General features: G+C 42.3%; 1 protein-coding gene across 2 annotated transcripts in view; it reads left to right on the forward strand.

The window, feature by feature from the left end:
• LOC137645941 (ubiquitin-conjugating enzyme E2 Z-like) overlaps positions 1-19,421 on the forward strand; it is a 232,768-nt gene that overhangs the window by 204,259 nt on the left and 9,088 nt on the right. For both annotated transcript variants that reach the window (XM_068379010.1, XM_068379009.1), the window contains exons 2-4: positions 1,005-1,416; positions 5,209-5,469; positions 5,984-6,095. In XM_068379010.1, coding sequence (XP_068235111.1) covers positions 1,037-1,416; positions 5,209-5,469; positions 5,984-6,095 — 753 coding nt within the window. In that variant the 5' untranslated portion in view covers positions 1,005-1,036. The remainder of the gene's footprint in view (positions 1-1,004; positions 1,417-5,208; positions 5,470-5,983; positions 6,096-19,421) is intronic.

Genomic DNA, 19,421 nt, shown 5'->3' on the forward strand with positions numbered 1-19,421 from the left:
GCTCAGTAAGGAAGACGTACTTAAAAAGGCAGAGTAATGGTTCAAGTCGACTTCCTTACCAGGTACTTATTTATTTTATGTTTGTTATTTTGAATAACGGCTAAAATAAGATACGGGATACTTAGCTTCTTTGTTAACATGTATGCTGGTCTCCACCCACCACCCTGGGTGTGAATCAGCTACATGATCATCGGGTAAGTTTAATATTGAAAAATGTTATTTTCATTAGTAAAATAAATTTTTGAATATACTTACCCGATGATCATGAATTTAAGGACCCGCCCTTCCTCCCCATAGAGAACCAGTGGACCGAGGAGAAAATTGAGTTCTTGTTGACAAGAAGTACTTGAGTACCTGCTCACAGATGGCGCTGTTGTGTACACCCCCACCTGTATAGCGATCGCTGGCATATCCCGACCGTAGATTTCTGTCGGGCAACAGAGTTGACAGCTACATGATCATCGGGTAAGTATATTCAAAAATTTATTTTACTAATGAAAATAACATATTATCTATGAATTTGTCATGTTTCCTTTACATTTAAGAGTTACTGTATGCTATTTTGTAGATACTGTACGTAAGAAATAATAAATTATTCATGCTAAAAGTGCTAGAATATTGAATTATAATGAATAAAATTACTTATTGCATTACTAGGTTCCCCTGTACTTGGCAATAATTATAACCCCGTCTCCAGTAGCTTTATTGTTCATTTGAAAATAAAACTTGATGTAGGCTTATACACTGACATATGTAACACTTTGTGTAAATACAAAAAGAATTAATTTTTTTATGCTGTACAGTAATGGTAAAACTGTATAGTAATGTTGTAGTGTAATTTTATTCTCTATTTTTTCTTCATGGCTATAGAGTATTATTTAAAAATATTTTAAGTTTGATAATACCATAGTTAAGAAATTCAGAATATATATTTACTTGATTCAAATTATTCTTTAGGTTTCTGTGGTTACAGCAGATATGACATGATTTTTTTTTCCTTCTAGAGAAGTTTGCAAGAAGTATTGGAAGGCCTAAAATGGAGCTTGAGTGTTCAGGTGCTGATGCTGAAACCTCTCCGGTTGTGTCACCACAACATTCTAACCCAAATGTCACCTCAGCTCAATCATTGGTTCACAGTCCACCATATATGTCATCACTAGCCTTGTATACATCTACCAATAGCACACCAACGATGATGTCTCCCACTCAGTCATCAGCCTCATCATCGCAATCAAATTCTCAGTCTCCCACCACAGATCCTTTTACTCAGTTATTATCAACATCAGTACCTGCTAGTAATTCAACAGCAGCTGTTCCTCCTGAATTATCAATATATAATCCATTTGACCCTTTGAGATCTCCAGATTGGGATTTGGCAGGACCACCAGGAATCCTGTGTACTCACAGAGTTAAAAAGTAAGTTTTGAGTTTCACTTTTATTAGTTTTTATCTCTGTAAGCATTAATGTACATTGTCAAATATCACAAGTATTTTGTTTCTATGCATTTACAAAACTTTTGTCCTTTAAAATTGGAAATGGCTTCAGCAGAGCTGAAATGGCAATTGAATTCATTAATGAGGTAATGCATGCGGGTGAGTAGCTCAGCTCACTTGCCTGTTGAAAACTCTTCACTAATGTGTTTACTCACGAGTACAGAGGTACTGTTACATCCTATCCAAGGTTGTTTAATGTTTTTCTTCTTAAACCTCTAGTTTGAATGGTGATATCTGCTTCGTATGTAATAATGGAACGAAGCGGGATTGCAAGTGTAATTTGGACCTTTTTTCAGCTTTGATAAGACAGAGATAACGCCAATCATTACTGATGGGCAAAATTGTCACAATTATCCCCTTTATTACTATGTGTAGATTATAGACTTTAGGCGGTCATTTGTGTTTAAGACCGAGAAGGCCAAGTCTTCCCTGGTTTTAATTTTTGCACTCCCATGAATTGCCAGGGAGACTTAGGACCTTGCTCTCCTCTTTAAATTCGATGTTTGCCGAAGGCTCTGCCTATACACCCCTGGCTTAGACCCAGGGGAGTATGCTTTAGGAGGAGGGAGAGCTCGGAATTATGTCAGGGAGTTTTTCAGGTCTTATGGTGTGTAAGGTGATCGTTACATTTCAATATGCACTGAAAGCTCTTCCTTAAAGGCTGCCAATGTTAAGTGACCTAAGGAAGACTTGGCTCTCAAGGATGCTTTCCAACATCCATATTGTTCCGATGAAGCAGAATGATCTTCCTTAGTTGTTGAATGATGAAACTCTCCAGGGAAATGCCAATTAATTTCCCACCTCTAGTGTTGCCTCTTTTCTTAGACGCATCCAAATAGGTGTGCAGCACACACTTAAAATGACTCAAGTGGCTTGAGGGGTGTTGTCCCCATAGGAAATACAAGCTGCATTTCTAGCACTACAAGCTTTCCAACAGAATTTGATAAAGCACTCAGTAGTGCTGATAATTTAAAAGACTACTGTCATAGTGTATATCTACAAGCGTGGAGTGACTGTCTCATACAGTCTTTGCGAGTGATAAAGCAGGTGCATAACTGGGCAGTGGAGAAAGCTTGAGAGCAGTAAGCAAGATTTATTCCAAGCAAGAGAAATGTCCTAACAGACCGAGTCAAAGACTGCTAGACTTTTATCAACCAAGACAGTAGACAGGCTTTAGAAGTGGGTATTCAGCAACTGACCTTATCCCTGTAATTAACAAGCTAATGAAAAAATCAACAGAGTATGACAAACCACTATGTATGGCATTTATAGACTATGAGAAAACTTGATTCTGTCAAAACCTCAGCGGTAGTGAAAGCCCTTCAAAGACAAGGAATAGATGAGTCTATGTTAGAACACTTGAAGATGTCTATACAGTACATGAAGTACAGTATAGCAATCCTGAAACTAAGGAAAGACAGTGAGAAACTTCTGATTGAGAAAGGAATTAGATAGGGAGTCCTCATATCTCTTAGATTATTCACAGCATGCCTAGAAGTACTGTAGTTTTTAAAAATGTAGGAATTTATGATAAAGGGGAATACCTCAACAACTGACATGGCTGTGTTAAGTGAATCATGAGAGTAGTTGCAAACGATGATAGAAGATTTGAATAGAAAAAGGACTGAAAATGAGTATGATTATAACTAGAATGAGTATGATTAGAACTAAGATAATGTTCAATGAAAATGCAAGGGGACAACAAATGAGGGTTATGGATAACCCTTTAGAGATTGTTAATGAACATAGGTACTGCACTTACGACAGACAGTGTTTCCCAAGGACATGATACCGAAATCAAAAGAAGGATAAGCGTGGATTGGAGAGCTTTTGGTAAACAAAATGAGGTTATGGAAAGTAAAATGTCACTTTCTCTGAAAGGAAAAGTATATAATTAGATGGTCATACCAGTTTTAACTTATTCATCAAAAACTTAGGGCCTTACGAAAGCCTTAGAACACGAGCTAGTTACAACTCAAAGAGCTATGGAAAGAATAATAATGGGAATAATACTGAGAGACAGAAAAAGACCAACATGGATATGAGAGCAAATTAAAGTAGAGGATATTCTAACATGTAAGAAAAAGAAATGGACATACGCAGGACATATAATGAGATAGACAGATAATAGATAGACATTAAGAATAACAGAATTGGTCATTGGAGATTGTAAAGGAAGCAGGGCAAGAAGAGAAGACGATAGATTGACAAACTAAGAAAGGTTGTAGATGTGGATCGGGATAGAAAGACCTTATGGTCTTTCTATCCCAATCCAGATGGGAGTGGAAGGACATATCTGAGGCCTTTGTTCTGCAATGGACTAATAATGTCTGATGATGATGATGATGATGGTATTTGGTCATATTACTTTACTTTATAATGAAAAGATAATGTCTTAGCATCCAAAATTCAAAGATAGCATCTCTCCGAACAAATTGTTCTTCAGATAGTTTTCTAAATAACAGGAAAACTGCATTACAGTTCTCCTTTTATTATTTGGTGTCAACACGCTTCGAATCACTTCACACCCTTCATTAGGACTACATTAGTAGATTGATGGAATTATTCTTAAATATAATGGTATGGTGATGAAAATTTTGATACAAAAATATTTTTAAACTCCAAAATTAAGGAATAAAAATAGACAAAGGAAAACATGAGTCCCTTACTCAAACTCTTTAGCCATGGTAAGCAACTCCTCTAGGAGAAAGACACTCCAAAATCAAACCATTGTTCTCTAGTCTTGGATAATGCCATAGCCCCTGTACCATAGTCTTTCACTGTCTTGGGGGTAGAGTTCTCTTGCTTGGGGTCACACTCGGTCAAACTTCTATCTTATTTTTCTTCCTCTTGTTATGTTAAGTTTTTATAGTTTATATATAAAGGATTTATTTTGGTATTGTTACTGTTCTGAAAAATTTTTATTTTGGTTGTTAATTATTTCTCTTGTGTCCTTATATCCTTTCCTCTTTGGGCTATTTTCCCTGTTGAAGCCCTCCGGCTTATAGCATCATGCTTTTCCAACTAAGGTTGTAGCTTGGCAAGTAATAATAGTGATGATAATAATCACCAACCCCACTAGAAAGTCTCGGTTACAATCGAAGTGCCTACTCAGTAAGCAAACAGAGGGGCGGGGCTTCCTCACTCCCGTCCAGGTAATGACTGGCCACCTGTTTACACCTTGTTATAAAAGTTTTACCTGCTGTGTTCTTCAACTTTGTTGTTATCTCTCCTATGTAAAGGAATCAAGATTGTAAAATTAGGAAAAATATGAATTATCTTTAAATTCATAATGGTTTTTTTATTTTGTATAACTATAACATTAAAATGAAAATAGAAGTAGAAAAATTTGATAAATGAACAATCAAAATTTTTGGAATAAAACTGGATTGACATATACATATTATAGTAAAATTTAAATGCAATGAAAAGTTGACATTTAGGAAATACATCAGCTCAAGAGACAGAAGTTTGTTTCCATCAGTATTTCATTCTGTAATCAAAGTAAATTATGAAATACTGTACGATTTATTTTGCCATAATGCTTGTAGTACAGGTACAATCTAAATGTTTTTTTTTTTTTTTTCAAATTGATGCTCTTTACCCTTTTATGTTATTACTGTACAGTATTTTATGAAATGCTACATTTGTATAGTGTAGTATTTTCAGGTATTGAAAATGTATTTAAAGTAATTTTATTCTTCTTTTTTACAGAGATTTAAAAAGTATTTTCCACGATCCCTTACCTGGCATATTTATTGTACCTGATGAAGAAAACTTGTACACAGTTCACTGTTTAATTATTGGACCTTTCGATACTCCATATGAAGGGGGTTTCTTTCATTTTGTCGTTCGGTTTGGACCTCAGTATCCTCTTCATCCGCCTCGAGTTCGTCTCATGACAACAGGGCATGGAAAAGTTAGATTTAACCCAAATCTTTATAAGAATGGCAAAGTCTGCCTCAGTATCTTAGGGTGAGTTTCTTTAGTATCAAAATCATAGCCCTATTTTAATAAAGTTATCTTGAAGTTTTTCACAAGTTCTCGCTGGTTACTCATTGTGTTTTTTATTATTTTGCTTGTTATATATTGGGTTATGACCATTTACCTGGGAAATTACTAAGAAGGTAAATTATATACTTGTAATAAATGAAATAGATAGATCATGAATTGATAATAATTGGAATACAGTACTATATTGTACTTACCTTTACGCAGAACTGAAAATGCAGCGTAGTTAAACTGCTGTAATTTAAATAGCTTTCATAACTATTAAGTTGGTAATTTGAATTGTACCACAGATACAGAATCTCTATTAACATGTTTATTCGATTGGAATTCTTGTAATCCCTTTTATGGATTGCTTTACTTGGTGAAATGTGCCCAGATTGATATCTGAGACATTTTTGTTACCATGGTATCCTGTCCAAAGTAAGAAATTACAACTAAAAGGAATAAGTTCATTTTCTTACTGACAATTCATTTACAGTACATGGTCAGGTCCAGCATGGAGTCCAGCTTCCAATCTGTCAAGTGTTTTGTTGTCAGTCCAGAGCCTTATGAATGAACACCCTTACCACAATGAGCCTGGTTTTGACAAGGTATGTAACTAATGTATGCAGGTATGAAACTAGGTTACTTTTTCAGATTTTTTGCATGTCTTGATTTTAAAGATAAATAAATAACGAGGTTAAAAGGAGAGTGTTCTTGCACAATTTCAGACTTTGTTTTACATAAGCCATGATTCTATTAAGATTGATACTGTATATCACTTCATTATCCCCATCCTTAACAATTGACATGAGTTCCTTCCACTGTGTTGTTTTGTACATTATCTGACAAAGTGGCACGTTGGTTTTGGAAATTTATGTTTATTTACTAGCTTCTTGGCACTGCATCTCACAGGAGCTTCATATTTTCGTTTAATCTTCCCTGCCAACTCATTTTTTAAATCCTAGCATTTGTTCCTGCATGTATAGTATACAAACCTTTAATCCTTCAAAATGGTGAATGTCTTCAGCGGGGCTTGAACGGCCAATGAAATTGTTAACAAGATACAGTAGTTAACGGAGGGTGATGAGCATATGCTAGTCCCCCAACCCAGTCTCTTGTCAAAAACACTTCACTTTTGTATTGGACTACAATGATTACAGATGTATTATTACATGTTATCCAAATCTGTTTAATCTTTCATACTTTTTGGCTTGAATGGTTGATTTGTACTTCATGTTATTGATAAAATAAAGCAGGAATCTGCATGCAAGTGAAGAATGGACATTGCATTAGTTTAAGTCTAAAGCAGCAATAGATCCACTCACTGTACATTTTAGACTTGGCAACCCCTTTGACAATGTCAGAGAGAGTGTTTATCACTTTGCTCTCCTCATCGAGATTGCCATTTGCTGAAACTTCTGGGTATGCACCCCTGGCTTAGTCCAGGATAGTATGCTTCAGGAGCAGGGAAGACTTGGATCTACATTAGGGAGGTTTTTCAGGGGTTGGTGAAGTGCAAGGTAATAGCCTTACTCCAACATGTGATGAAAGCCCCTTACGTAGGTCTTGCGGATAAGCCCTTGATGTCATTTTTGAAGGAGCTGGTAGCATAGGCTACTTCTCCCCCCATGTTCCTAATGCCAATGACACAAGATAGTTTATCTTGGGGTTAATCTCACAAGAGATAATTTAGTTTACAAAAATTTACATTTTGACAACTTCAGTCTGGAAGAGGATGCCTTTGATTAAAGGTATTAAGGTATTGGAGAGGGTGCATCAGGCAACCGACCCTTTAATGTAGGGATAGCGGTGGGAAAGAAGAAAGAGTCTGAAAGTAATGCACCAAATATGTAAGTTTAGAAAGGCTGGTGTTTTATGTAAGCTCATTTTGTACTTACCCTTCAAGTAAACCCTATCCTTTAATTATGGAGGTTACTTCAGCGCAACCTTTAATTGGTCATTAAAATTCTATAACAACTGGTGAGAGGGGGAGCCCAGGAGCCGCACCCCCTCTCCAGTCGAAGAGCCTTCACTTTTACTTTGGCCGCTCTTGTGTACAGATGGGCAGACAGCCCTTATCAAAACTTATTGATTTTCTTCACTTTTACAGGAAGTGAATGTTGGTTGTTAATTGTGGAATGGAAGCAAGGAGCTCATTGGCGGGAATGGGGAAGTGTTGTAGAATTGGCAGCCAGTTGGTCTAACTGGCTGTAGGTACTGTACACACTCCCTTTGTGCTTGGGGGTGTGACATTTTGCAGTCATCCCCATGTGCTGAGTGTAGGTTATGGCCTCAAGGGCAGTAACAGACCTTCACTCTGATTGGATGAAGCGAGCAAGGAGTTAAGAGGAGTTGGACTGGGTAATGTCCTCCATAATGGGAAGGAGTTGGTAGCTGAGGCTAGTTCTCCTTGGTATCCCCTTTCCTTACTTATATCTCAAGTATTCTTGGTGATGCCAGCTGTGAAGGGCATGTGGTTCCCCCTTAGCACTAGAAGACAGTAAGTTTATTTGGTCACTCAGCACGGCAAAGAAGGTTCCGGTCCTGGGAGGCAGGATCCCCGAATGGTTGGCCATGTTAGTGCTCCCCTATCCCCAGGGCTCCCCATTTCCTGTCCCAGTCCCGGTGATCCCCACCCCTTCCCCTGTGGCAATTCCCCCAGCCCATGTGCCAGGGGATCTGGGACTATTATCATCCCTCCCTCAGTGTCAGTGGGTGTTACTTCGGCCCTGTAAGTTGCGGGGTCAATGGGTCTTGCGAGTGTGCCTTCCCCTTCCTTTGTGACAGTCGATGGTTGCTCTGCCTGCAAAACCAGGATGGAGAGCCAAGAGGAGATAAAAGCATACCCGCTGTTCTTCCTCCTCCTTGTCATCCTCCTCTTCATCCTCCCACTCGGATTCCAACTCCTGTTGTAGGAAGAAGATTAAGAGACCTAGGAATTCAGGATGAACAGCTGTAGTCACAGGGATAGGGCTCCCTGTGACAACACTTTGCTTTTGATGGAGGTGGACGGTACCTGCTGGAACCATGGCCCTCCAGGTCTCGTGCATGGGACTAGGCTGGTTCTGGGATGCAGCGGACTCCAGCTTCTTGACAACCTCTGCTGCCCCATTTGCTGACCAGGACAGAAGTGTACGGCTCCATAGATTTTCTGCTCCAATGTTGATGGAGTAGCTGTGGCAATCTTGACTCTCTTCCTTCCGGGTCACTGGACTTCACGCCTCCTTCTACCATCGAACTCCTTGAGTGGTTATGTGGGATGGCATGTGCTCTTTGATAGTCTGAGAATGTTAGGAGGGGTACTTGTTCCCTGTGCCTTGAAGCACGGAACCGATGTTGTTTCTCTGCCCCAATCCTCAGTAGGAGAAGTACATGGTGATGCTCCCATCTCTCCTGGGTCCCATACCAGGAGTTCTCCCACTGCCATTAACCTGTTTGGACCTTCATCAGCTCCCGATTACGTTCCCGGTGCTTTCCTTGCCACAAAACCGTTGGACTTGTGAGGGGGTTGGAGAGTCTCCAGAACATGCTGCCTCACATCCAGCCTTAGCAATGGATGAGGTGTCTTAGGGGCAGGATTTCTCAAGGATTATAGCCCGCAATCCAGAACCCGCTTAGCCAGACTAACCTGAGCTGAAGAGTCCTTATGTTCATTTGTGTGTGCAGTAGCTTGGGGTGGCAATCGTGGTTCCACTTTTTATTGGGGGGAGGGGGGCCTTCGGTCATTAATTGGCACTTAGAGGACCTGCAAGAATTGAAGCCCTCCTAGAAGTTGCCATGTCTGATCTCATGGGCTTGGCCGTGGATCGAATAGATGATCACGTCAGATCTGGATCTGAAAATTCACTAAGATCCAGCATGTCAAGCTTGATCCTGTTGGCCCCACAAGTCATGTACTTCGTAAAGTCAATTGTTGTTAACCCCAAACACTATGGAGATCCAGCATGCCAAGCGGGATCCTGTTGGCCCCACAAGTCATGTACTTCGCAAAGTCACTTGTTGTTAACCCCAAACACTATGGAGATCCAGCATGCCAAGCGGGATCCTGTTGGCCCCACAAGTCATGTACTTCGCAAAGTCACTTGTTGTTAACCCCAAACACTATGGAGATCCAGCATGCCAAGCGGGATCCTGTTGGCCCCACAAGTCATGTACTTCGCAAAGTCACTTGTTGTTAACCCCAAACACTATGGAGATCCAGCATGCCAAGCGGGATCCTGTTGGCCCCACAAGTCATGTACTTCGCAAAGTCACTTGTTGTTAACCCCAAACACTATGGAGATCCAGCATGCCAAGCGGGATCCTGTTGGCCCCACAATTCATGTACTTCGCAAAGTCACTTGTTGTTAACCCCAAACACTATGGAGATCCAGCATGCCAAGTGGGATCCTGTTGGCCCCACAAGTCATGTACTTCGCAAAGTCACTTGTTGTTAACCCCAAACACTATGGAGATCCAGCATGCCAAGCGGGATCCTGTTGGCCCCACAAGTCATGTACTTCGCAAAGTCACTTGTTGTTAACCCCAAACACTATGGAGATCCAGCATGCCAAGCGGGATCCTGTTGGCCCCACAAGTCATGTACTTCGCAAAGTCACTTGTTGTTAACCCCAAACACTATGGAGATCCAGCATGCCAAGCGGGATCCTGTTGGCCTCACAAGTCATGTACTTCGCAAAGTCAATTGTTATCAACCCCAAACACTATGGAGATCCAGCATGCCAAGCGGGATCCTGTTGGCCCCACAAGTCATGTACTTTGCAAAGTCACTTGTTGTTAACCCCAAACACTATGGAGATCCAGCATGCCAAGCGGGATCCTGTTGGCCCCACAAGTCATGTACTTCGCAAAGTCAATTGTTATCAACCCCAAACACTATGGAGATCCAGCATGCCAAGCGGGATCCTGTTGGCCCCACAAGTCATGTACTTTGCAAAGTCACTTGTTATCAACCCCAAACACTATGGAGATCCAGCATGCCAAGCGGGATCCTGTTGGCCCCACAAGTCATGTACTTTGCAAAGTCACTTGTTATTTGGGAGATCCAGCATGCCAAGCGGGATCCTGTTGGCCCCACAAGTCATGTACTTCGCAAAGTCAATTGTTGTTAACCCCAAACACTATGGAGATCCAGCATGCCAAGCGGGATCCTGTTGGCCCCACAAGTCATGTACTTCGCAAAGTCACTTGTTATTAACCCCAAACACTATGGAGATGTACAGTTATACCTCTCGGCGCGAAAAAATCTGCTTATGGAATTTTCATGCTGTGAAACGAGATGCGAAGAATTTCACGACTCGCATCATAAAAATTTTTTTGTGCAACAATAGGAGGTACAGTATGAGAGCTAGACCATGTCCAAGACTGATTTTTAAATATAAAACTTACCCGCTGGTTATATAAAAGAGCTGAAGTCCCCTGACGCCAGGGCAGAAAATTCAAATATCGCGCTATCGAAGATACGCCAGGTGTACCAACCGCACCCTAGCGGTAGAACAGGTGGAACCACACACCAACTCCAGTTCTTCTCTCTGCCGTCATAGCTGGCTGACATATAGAAGTTCGCTCTCGTGTTTTACTCTCTTGGGAAGTTGTTTGGTGATGTACAACGTTCTTTTTGAGTTTAAGCTATCGTTGATTATTTTCCCTTGGTACTTATCTTGAAATCTTTTTGTTTGAGATTTTCTTTATTGATATTTCCCTTACTTTTTGCTCGTCGGTCTCTCACATTAGCATTCAAAATGGCCGACTCCTCCCCTGCTCAGCGCAACGATTTGAAGTAGTGGATCGTCCGCGTCAACAACTTTTGGACGCTTCGCGTCAAAACATTGATTCGCAGCGTCGACATCCTGACTACTTTGATCGTTCGCGTCAACAGTCTTCGGACTTTACGCGACCTCTCGGCGATCTTCGACAGTTACCTTCTGATTTCAAGCGTTCTTCTGTTCAACAGCAGTCGGATTCGAAGCGGTCTAGGCAGTTGTTGGTTGAGGAAGATCGTCTACCCGTCCGTGTTTTGCATCAATCTACTTCTACTCCTCCCCATCAGGTTGACGCAGATGTTGGCCTTGACAGGCAGTCCCATCCAGACGTTGTTCCTGCGGTTCAGGCTGCAGCTGTTGCTGCACTGCCAGAAGACGAGCCTGAGGAAAAGTCGGATGAGGATGATCCTATTGAGGAAGTCTCTAAGAATGAGGAGGAGAAGCATTATCAGCATGCTGTGGATCTTCGCAAGTTTATGCTTATTCTGACTGGAATTTTCCCGGATCAATTTACCCGTGGCCCCTCGTTCTCCGCCTTCTGAATTCATCTTAGGTAAAGCTACCAAGGTTCCAGTTTATACCAAGATGGTTCTTTCTCGATCCTCGAAGCGGGCCTTGAAATTAATGGGTTCTTGGTTGGACTCCAAGAAATCTTTTGGCAAGACGGCCTTTGCCTTTCCTCCCGCTAGGTTAGCCTCTAAATCTAGTGTGTGGTACGAGACTGGTGAAGTGTTGGGCTTGAGTTTTCCTTCGTCTGCCCAAGGGGATTTTTCAAGTTTGGTAGATGCTTCTCGTCGTCTTGCCTTAAGGAAAACGAAGATTTGGTGGTCCATTCCAGAGTTCGACCATTTGCTTAAAGGTCTGTTCAGGGCCTTCGAAGTTTTTAATTTCTTGGACTGGGCTTTGGGGGCTTTGAGTAAGAGGGTCTCTGATATGACGGAAACGGTCACTAGTGGTTTGGTTCATTTGATGTCCTGCTTGGACAAAGGTGTGAGGGATGGCTCCAACGAACTTGCTGCCTTGTTTACAGCTGGAATTCTCAAGAAAAGGGCCACGATGTGCTCTTTTCTCTCTGCAGGAGTGTCTCCCTACCAGAAAACGGGCCTTCTTTTCGCACCTTTGTCTAATACCTTATTTCCGCAGGAATTGGTAGGCGAGGTGGCTACTGCCCTCACGCAGAAGGCCACACATGACTTAGTTACTCATTCGACTAGGAAATTTTTGCCTCCGTCATTCTCCTCTCGTAATCCTAAGGAATCTTCTTCTGGGTTTCGACCTCAGTCCTTTCGTGGGAAGTCCTCTGGAAGAGGCTCTTTTAAACCAGAAGGAAGGAAGCCTAGAGGCAGAGGGGGCAAGTCCGGCCGAGGTAAAGTCTGACTGCCCTTTCCTTCAGACAGCAGTGGGTGCCAGGTTGACTCACTCCTGGGAGGCTTGGGAGAGGAATGGAGCGGACCCCTGGTCCGTCCAAGTGTTGGAAGGCTACAAGATCCCCTTCCTGGCCAATCCTCCTTTAGTCACAGATCCAGTGGATCTTTCGCCCAAATACAGAGAGGGTCCCAAGAAGCAAGCCATGCTTCTGCAGACGTCTCTTTTATTAGAGAAGCAAGCAATAGAGGAAGTGCAGGATGTTACGTCTCCGGGGTTTTACAACCGCCTTTTTCTAGTACCCAAGAGTTCCGGGGGGTGGAGACTGGTTCTGGACGTAGTGTGCTAAATTGTTACGTCCAGAACTCGACGTTCACTATGGAGACTCAGAAAACAGTTCTGGCAGCTGTGAGGAAGGACGATTGGATGGTCTCTTTAGATCTTCAGGATGCCTATTTCCACCTTCCGATTCATCCCAGCTGCAGACGTTATCTGAGGTTCATGGACGGAAACAAGGTCTTCCAGTTCAGGGCTCTTTGTTTCGGACTCTGCACGGCTCCTCTATTGTTTACCAAGATCATGCTGAACGTGGCAAGCATGCTGCATTCGAGGGGAATCAGGGCCTCTCTGTATCTGGACGATTGGCTGATCAGAGCCTCCTCAGCCGATTGTTGTTTGAAGGACCTCAAGATGACTTTGGATCTCTCCAGAGAACTGGGTCTCCTGGTGAGCTCGGAAAAATCACAACTGATTCCATCCCAGGAGATTCTTTATTTGGGGATGGAGATTCACAGTCGGAGTTTTTGGGCTTTTCCGTCGTCGGTGAGAATCCAAGCAGCCCTCCTAAAAGTCCAAACGTTCCTGAAGAGAGATCTTTGCTCCGTCAGAGATTGGATGAGCCTTCTGGGGACTCTCGTCGTTAGAGAAGTTCGTGACCCTGGGGAGGTTGTACTTGCGTCCTCTTCAGTTTCATCTCAACCGCCATTGGAAGAAAGGGGACAGCCTCGACAGGGATTGCATTCCCATCTCGGCTTCCATCAAGTCTCATCTTCAATGGTGGGACAGCGATCCCAGACTGAAAGAAGGCTTGGTCTTTACTTCAGAGGAACCCAGACCTCGTGTTGTGTTCCGACGCCTCCAATTCGGGGTGGGGAGCCACTCTAGAGAAGCAGGAGCTTTCGGGGACTTGGACGGTGGAGCAAACCTCTCTCCACATCAATCAAAAGGAGCTTTTAGCTATTCATCTGGCTCTCATCGGCTTTGAAAAGCAGATCAAGGGCAAGGTGGTCCAAGTCAATGCGGACAGCACGACAGCTCTGGCCTATATTGTGAAGCAAGGCGGGACCCACTCTTGGCCTCTGTACGAGATTGCAAGACTGCTTCTCGTCTGGGCGGAGGAAAGGAAGGTGACTCTTTTGACGCGGTTCATCCAGGGGGTCAACAATGTGAGTGCAGACAGACTCAGCAGGAAAGGTCAGGTTCTCTCCACAGAATGGATTCTGCACCCGGACATCTGCAAGAGTCTGTGGCGGTTATGGGGTCAACCTCTCGTGGATCTCTTTGCCACCGCGAAGACCAAACGACTAGAGTGTTACTGCTCTCCGGTTCCAGACCCCGAAGCTTTGCACATAGACGCTTTTCTGATGAACTGGTCACACATGGAGGTTTATGCTTTCCCTCCGTTCAAGATCCTTTACAAAGTGATTCAGAAGTTCATTTCGCACGAGGAGACCAGAATGACACTGATAGCTCCGTTCTGGCCGTCAAGGAGCTGGTTTCCAGAGGTACTGGAATGGATGGTGGATGTTCCGAGAAGCCTTCCCATGAGACCCGATTTTCTCAGACAACCTCACTTGGCCCAAAATCATCAAAACCTTCGAGCTCTACGTCTGACTGCCTTCAGACTATCGAAAAACTCGCTAGAGCCAGAGGATTTTCAAAGAAGGCAGCCAAGGCAATTGCAAGGGCAAGAAGGTCTTCAACCATCAAGGTGTATCAGTCCAAGTGGGAGTTGTTCAGGGAGTGGTGTAGGACTAGCGCGATTTCCTCTTCCAGTACCTCGCTTTCCCAAATAGCAGATTTTTTCTTGGACCTTAAAGTTAAGCATAACTTCTCGTCATCTACTATTAAAGGTTACAGGAGTATGTTGGTGACGGTTTTTCGACACAGGAACCTAGACCTTTCTAATAATAAAGATCTACGAGATTTACTTAGGTCTTTTGATACAACCAAGAAGATCCAAACAGCTCCCATCACCTGGAATTTGGATGTTGTCCTTAAATTTCTCATGAGTGACAGATTTGAGCCTTTACACTCGGCTTCATTTAAGGACTTTACCTTGAAAACCCTTTTTCTGGTTACCCTCGCCACTGCGAAAAGAGTTAGTGAAGTACACGCTTTAAGCAGGAACATTGGTTTTCGGAATGGGAAAGCCATTTGTTCTTTGCAACTGGGGTTTCTGGCCAAGAATGAAAACCCTTCTCGGCCATGGCCCAAATCCTTCGAGATTTCTAACCTTTCTGATTTGGCTGGCGGTGAATTGGAAAGGGTTCTCTGTCCAGTTAGAGCGCTACGGCTTTATGTGGACAGGACTAAGAATCTGAGAGGTAACTCAGACGCTCTGTGGTGTGCAGTCCGGAAACCCTCGATGCCCATGTCTAAGAATGCCTTGTCTTTTTTCGTTAGATTGTTGATTCGAGAAGCTCATGCTCAGTGTGATGAGTCGGATCAGAGGCTCCTCAAAGTCAAGACACATGAAGTCAGAGCGGTAGCGACTTCAGTGGCCTTTAAACAGAACCGTTCTCTGCAAAGTCTGATGGATACAACATTTTGGAGAAGTAAGTCTGATTTTGCATCCCATTATTTGAAGAATGTTCAGACTCGCTATGAGGGCTTTTTTACGTTGGGTCCTTTTATAGCGGCAAATGCGATAGTAGGTGAATGATCTACCACTACGTTCCCTTTTTTCCTAATACCCCTTTTCTATCTCTTGGAACTCGTTTGTGATGGTTGTTTGTGGAGATTGGGCGTCAGTCTTCCGCAATCTTTGATTTGGTTAGGTGGTTAATTTGTTCCTTGAGTGCACCTGGAACAAGGGTATTGGTTGAGGTTCTGTCATGTTATAGGTGGTTGTACCGTTTGACAGCTCCTAGAGATTTTCAGCCCGAGTGGATTACTGGATCTCTTAAGGATAGCGGACGAAATGAGGCAGAGTATCATTGCTGTCAGCTTCCTTATCAGGTGAGAACCGCTTAAGTTTATTGTATGTAACCCTTAAGTGAATTTTCTATATGTAGCTGTCTCTCACCCGCCACCAAGGGGTGTCAATCAGATCTTTTATATAACCAGCGGGTAAGTTTTATATTTAAAAATATTTTCATAATAAAATAAATTTTTTAATATACTTACCCACTGGTTATATAAATTTAACACCCACCCTCCTCCCCTCTAGAGACTACCTATGGTATGGCTATGAGGCATGGAAGAACTGGAGTTGGTGTGTGGTTCCACCTGTTCTACCGCTAGGGTGCGGTTGGTACACCTGGCGTATCTTCGATAGCGCGAGATTTGAATTTTCTGCCCTGGCGTCAGGGGACTTCAGCTCTTTTATATAACCAGCGGGTAAGTATATTCAAAAATCTATTTTATTATGAAAATATCATTTTAAAATTCACACGCTGCCAGCCCGTCAACTCGCCATCATCCTTCCTCGCTCCCATTGGTTATCTCCCTATTCAGATGCTAGTTACCACCATAATAGTATATCCTGCTCTCCTATCGGTCATCATCTATTGTACTGTATCCCATCATGCATCTACGCATTGGCATTCCTCTTCCATTTCGTTTCAGCAGCAGTATCATACGCTTTGACTTTGTGTTTGTGATTTTGCTTTTATGACTATTGTACTGTATTGTGTTGTGATATTACATTAATTTATTAGCCATGAGTCCCAAGAAAGTTGCTGATGTGCAGGGAAAGAAGAGGATAATGCTGTCTATGAAGACGAAGATAGAAATACAGTAATCAAGAAATACGAGGCTGGCTTGCGGGTAAGTGTGATCACGAAGGAATATGGCTAAAATGTGTATACGATAAGAACGATCCTAAAACAGAAGGAAGCCATCAAAGCAGCAACGCCTTCTAGGGGCGTGACTTTTTTCCAGCAAGAGGAGCCACGTCCACGATGAGACGAAGAAACTGCTGCTTGTCTGGATTAAGGATAAGGAAATTGTTGGAGACACGATCATGATCACCGAAGCGATAATCTGCTAGAAAGCCAGCTCCATTTTCGGTGATCTCGTGCGTGCTCAGGTCGAAGCCGATGTAGGAAAAGGGACATTGAAGCAGGCACCCCCATAGTTCAAGGCTTCTCGGGGGAGGTTTGAAAAATTTAAGTGATGGTCTGGCATTCATTCGGTGGTGCGTCATGGTGAGGCTGTACGTTCAGACAAAAGCGGCCAAATCCTTTATTATGATGTTCGACAAGTTGACTGTCCGGGAAGGCTACAGTCCCCAGCAAGTCTTCAACTGTGACAAAACTGGGTTTTTTCGGAAGAAAATGCCTTGTTGGACGTTCATCACGGCTGAAGAAAAGAAGCTACCCAGACATAAGCCTATGAATGACAGACTTAACCTTGCGCTCTGTGCAAACACCCTTGGGGTTTGTAAGGTGAAACCCCTGCTAGTGTATCAATCCGAGACTCCTTGAGCCTTCAAGGCCCACAAAGTGATTAAGAAGCTTCAGGCATTGTGGATGGTTAATGCAAAAGTCTGTGTAACAAGAACTTTGTTCACCGAATGGGTAAACCTTTGATTTAACCAACTGTGAAAAAATATTAGGAAGAGAAGCATCTCCCCCTGAAATGCCTGCTGGTGTTGGACAATGTCCCTGCTCACCCTCCTGCCCTTGAGGAAGATATCCTAGAAGAGCATTTGTTTGTCAAGGTTCTCTATTTTTGCCTAACACACCCCTCTCCTCCATCCCATGGACCAGCAAGTGATTTCCAACTTCAAGAAATTATATGAAATATCTCTTCAAAAGATATTTTTAAATATTAAACTTAGCCGGTGAATATATAAATAGCTGACGTCTCCGACGGCCCGACAGATTCAAAAAAACTCGCGAGCGATCGGCATGAAGGTAGCGGGTGTGCCCACCAGCGCCGACTATCGGCCAGGTACTGCATATACTTCTCAACCACTCCAGTTCTTCTCTGTCGGTGTCACCGACAACATTGGTTCCGCTCGCTCTAGACCTCGAGTTTTCCACCGAATTGGTGAAGTACTTGTTTTTGGTTTTATTACTTTCGCCGTGTTGGATTATTCAATACTATCTTCTAAAGAAATGCTTTTGAAAGGAGAGGAAAAGTTTTTTGCCCTGAAAAGATGGCCGACTCTTCCCTCAATGTACGGAAGTGTGTTAAAGGCTTTTAGTAATTATTTATCACTTTATAAATTATTGTTGATATTTATAGATTTACCTCTATATATTTTATATCTCACCCGCCCTTATTAGGCCTCTTCGATTAGCTTTCCATTTTTACTAAACATCGAGATAAATTTTATGTTTTTGTTTATATGCGGCCTTTACCTATTCTTTGTAGGCGGTCCTAACTTGGAAAACGAAGTTAAACAACGTTGAGCCCAGTCAACTTTTATTTTTGTTTAGATTAAAACAGTTGCTCTGTAAGAGTGATGAGATGAATATTTTTAGAAAATATTTTAAGAAATTTATTCTTTGAATAGTCTTCGTGCTGTTTTTCAAAGATGAACTAACGTTTGGTTTATTTATGCTACGCAGTTGGCGCTCTATCGTTACGATAGAGAAAGAGAGAATCACGGTTTCACTTTGCAGAAAGAGTAAATCGATTTTGATGTTTTGTTCATTCTTCTTTCAAACTGAAGTTTTTTCGATACTAATTTAAAGGAACATGTTAATTTTCAATTTCTGAGTCCTTTTAGTTTTTTCCTTTAGTCAAATAACCTGTTATTGACGAAGGGTGAGTGGGCCATTCTCTTGTGAGTGACAAGAGAGAGAGAGAGAGAGAGAGAGAAAAAAGAGAGAACGATCCGATCTTTATTCTCGTCCCAAGTCTCTGTACAAGGAGTTTGGGAGCGAGTAACGTTGTTCTCGATTCAGTTTTTTTACTCTCGTCCCAAGTCTCTGTACGGGGAGAGAGGATAAAACGTTTTAGTTTTTATTCTCGTCCCAAGGCACTGTACCGTGAGAGATTGAAAACGTAGTCCTTAGTGAACTAGTGTTTAGTCTCATCCCCAGTTACTGATCTTTTTAACTTTATATATTTCCGTTTTATTCGATATATATGTTTATGTTTATTGATTTTTGCATGTGTGTTTCATTTTGTACTAATGTGCTTACATTATACGACTCATTTCGCAATTCTAACCGTTTGATTTAAGGGAGAATTGCATGCTTCAGGTAGAAATCAGTTTTATTCATGTCTAATGTGAAATTATTAAAAAATGCAATATCAGTGAAATAAGTGCAAAAAACATGTTCTGTGTTGCGGAGGGTTCGTTTGTTCGTGCTTGTCACTTGCCTAGTCCGAGACCTCTTTCAGGCTCCCCTGCACCAGGGAGAAGGAATGTCGTAGGACCTAAGGGAGTGAGGAGTCTAAACCATCGAACAGACGTTCCCTCAAAGGTATCAGACGTTGCTCGTCAAGCACATCCTTGCCATAAGACAGGAGAGACGAAGTTTCTCCTCGTCTTCCGATGTTTCGTCTCTTTAAAAGCCTGGGCGTAAAGTTTCGAGATGGTTGAAACGTTTATTAGTTCCTTCAGAA

Source organism: Palaemon carinicauda, chromosome 8 (genome assembly GCF_036898095.1).
Source record: "Palaemon carinicauda isolate YSFRI2023 chromosome 8, ASM3689809v2, whole genome shotgun sequence".
Classification (NCBI taxonomy): domain Eukaryota; kingdom Metazoa; phylum Arthropoda; class Malacostraca; order Decapoda; family Palaemonidae; genus Palaemon; species Palaemon carinicauda.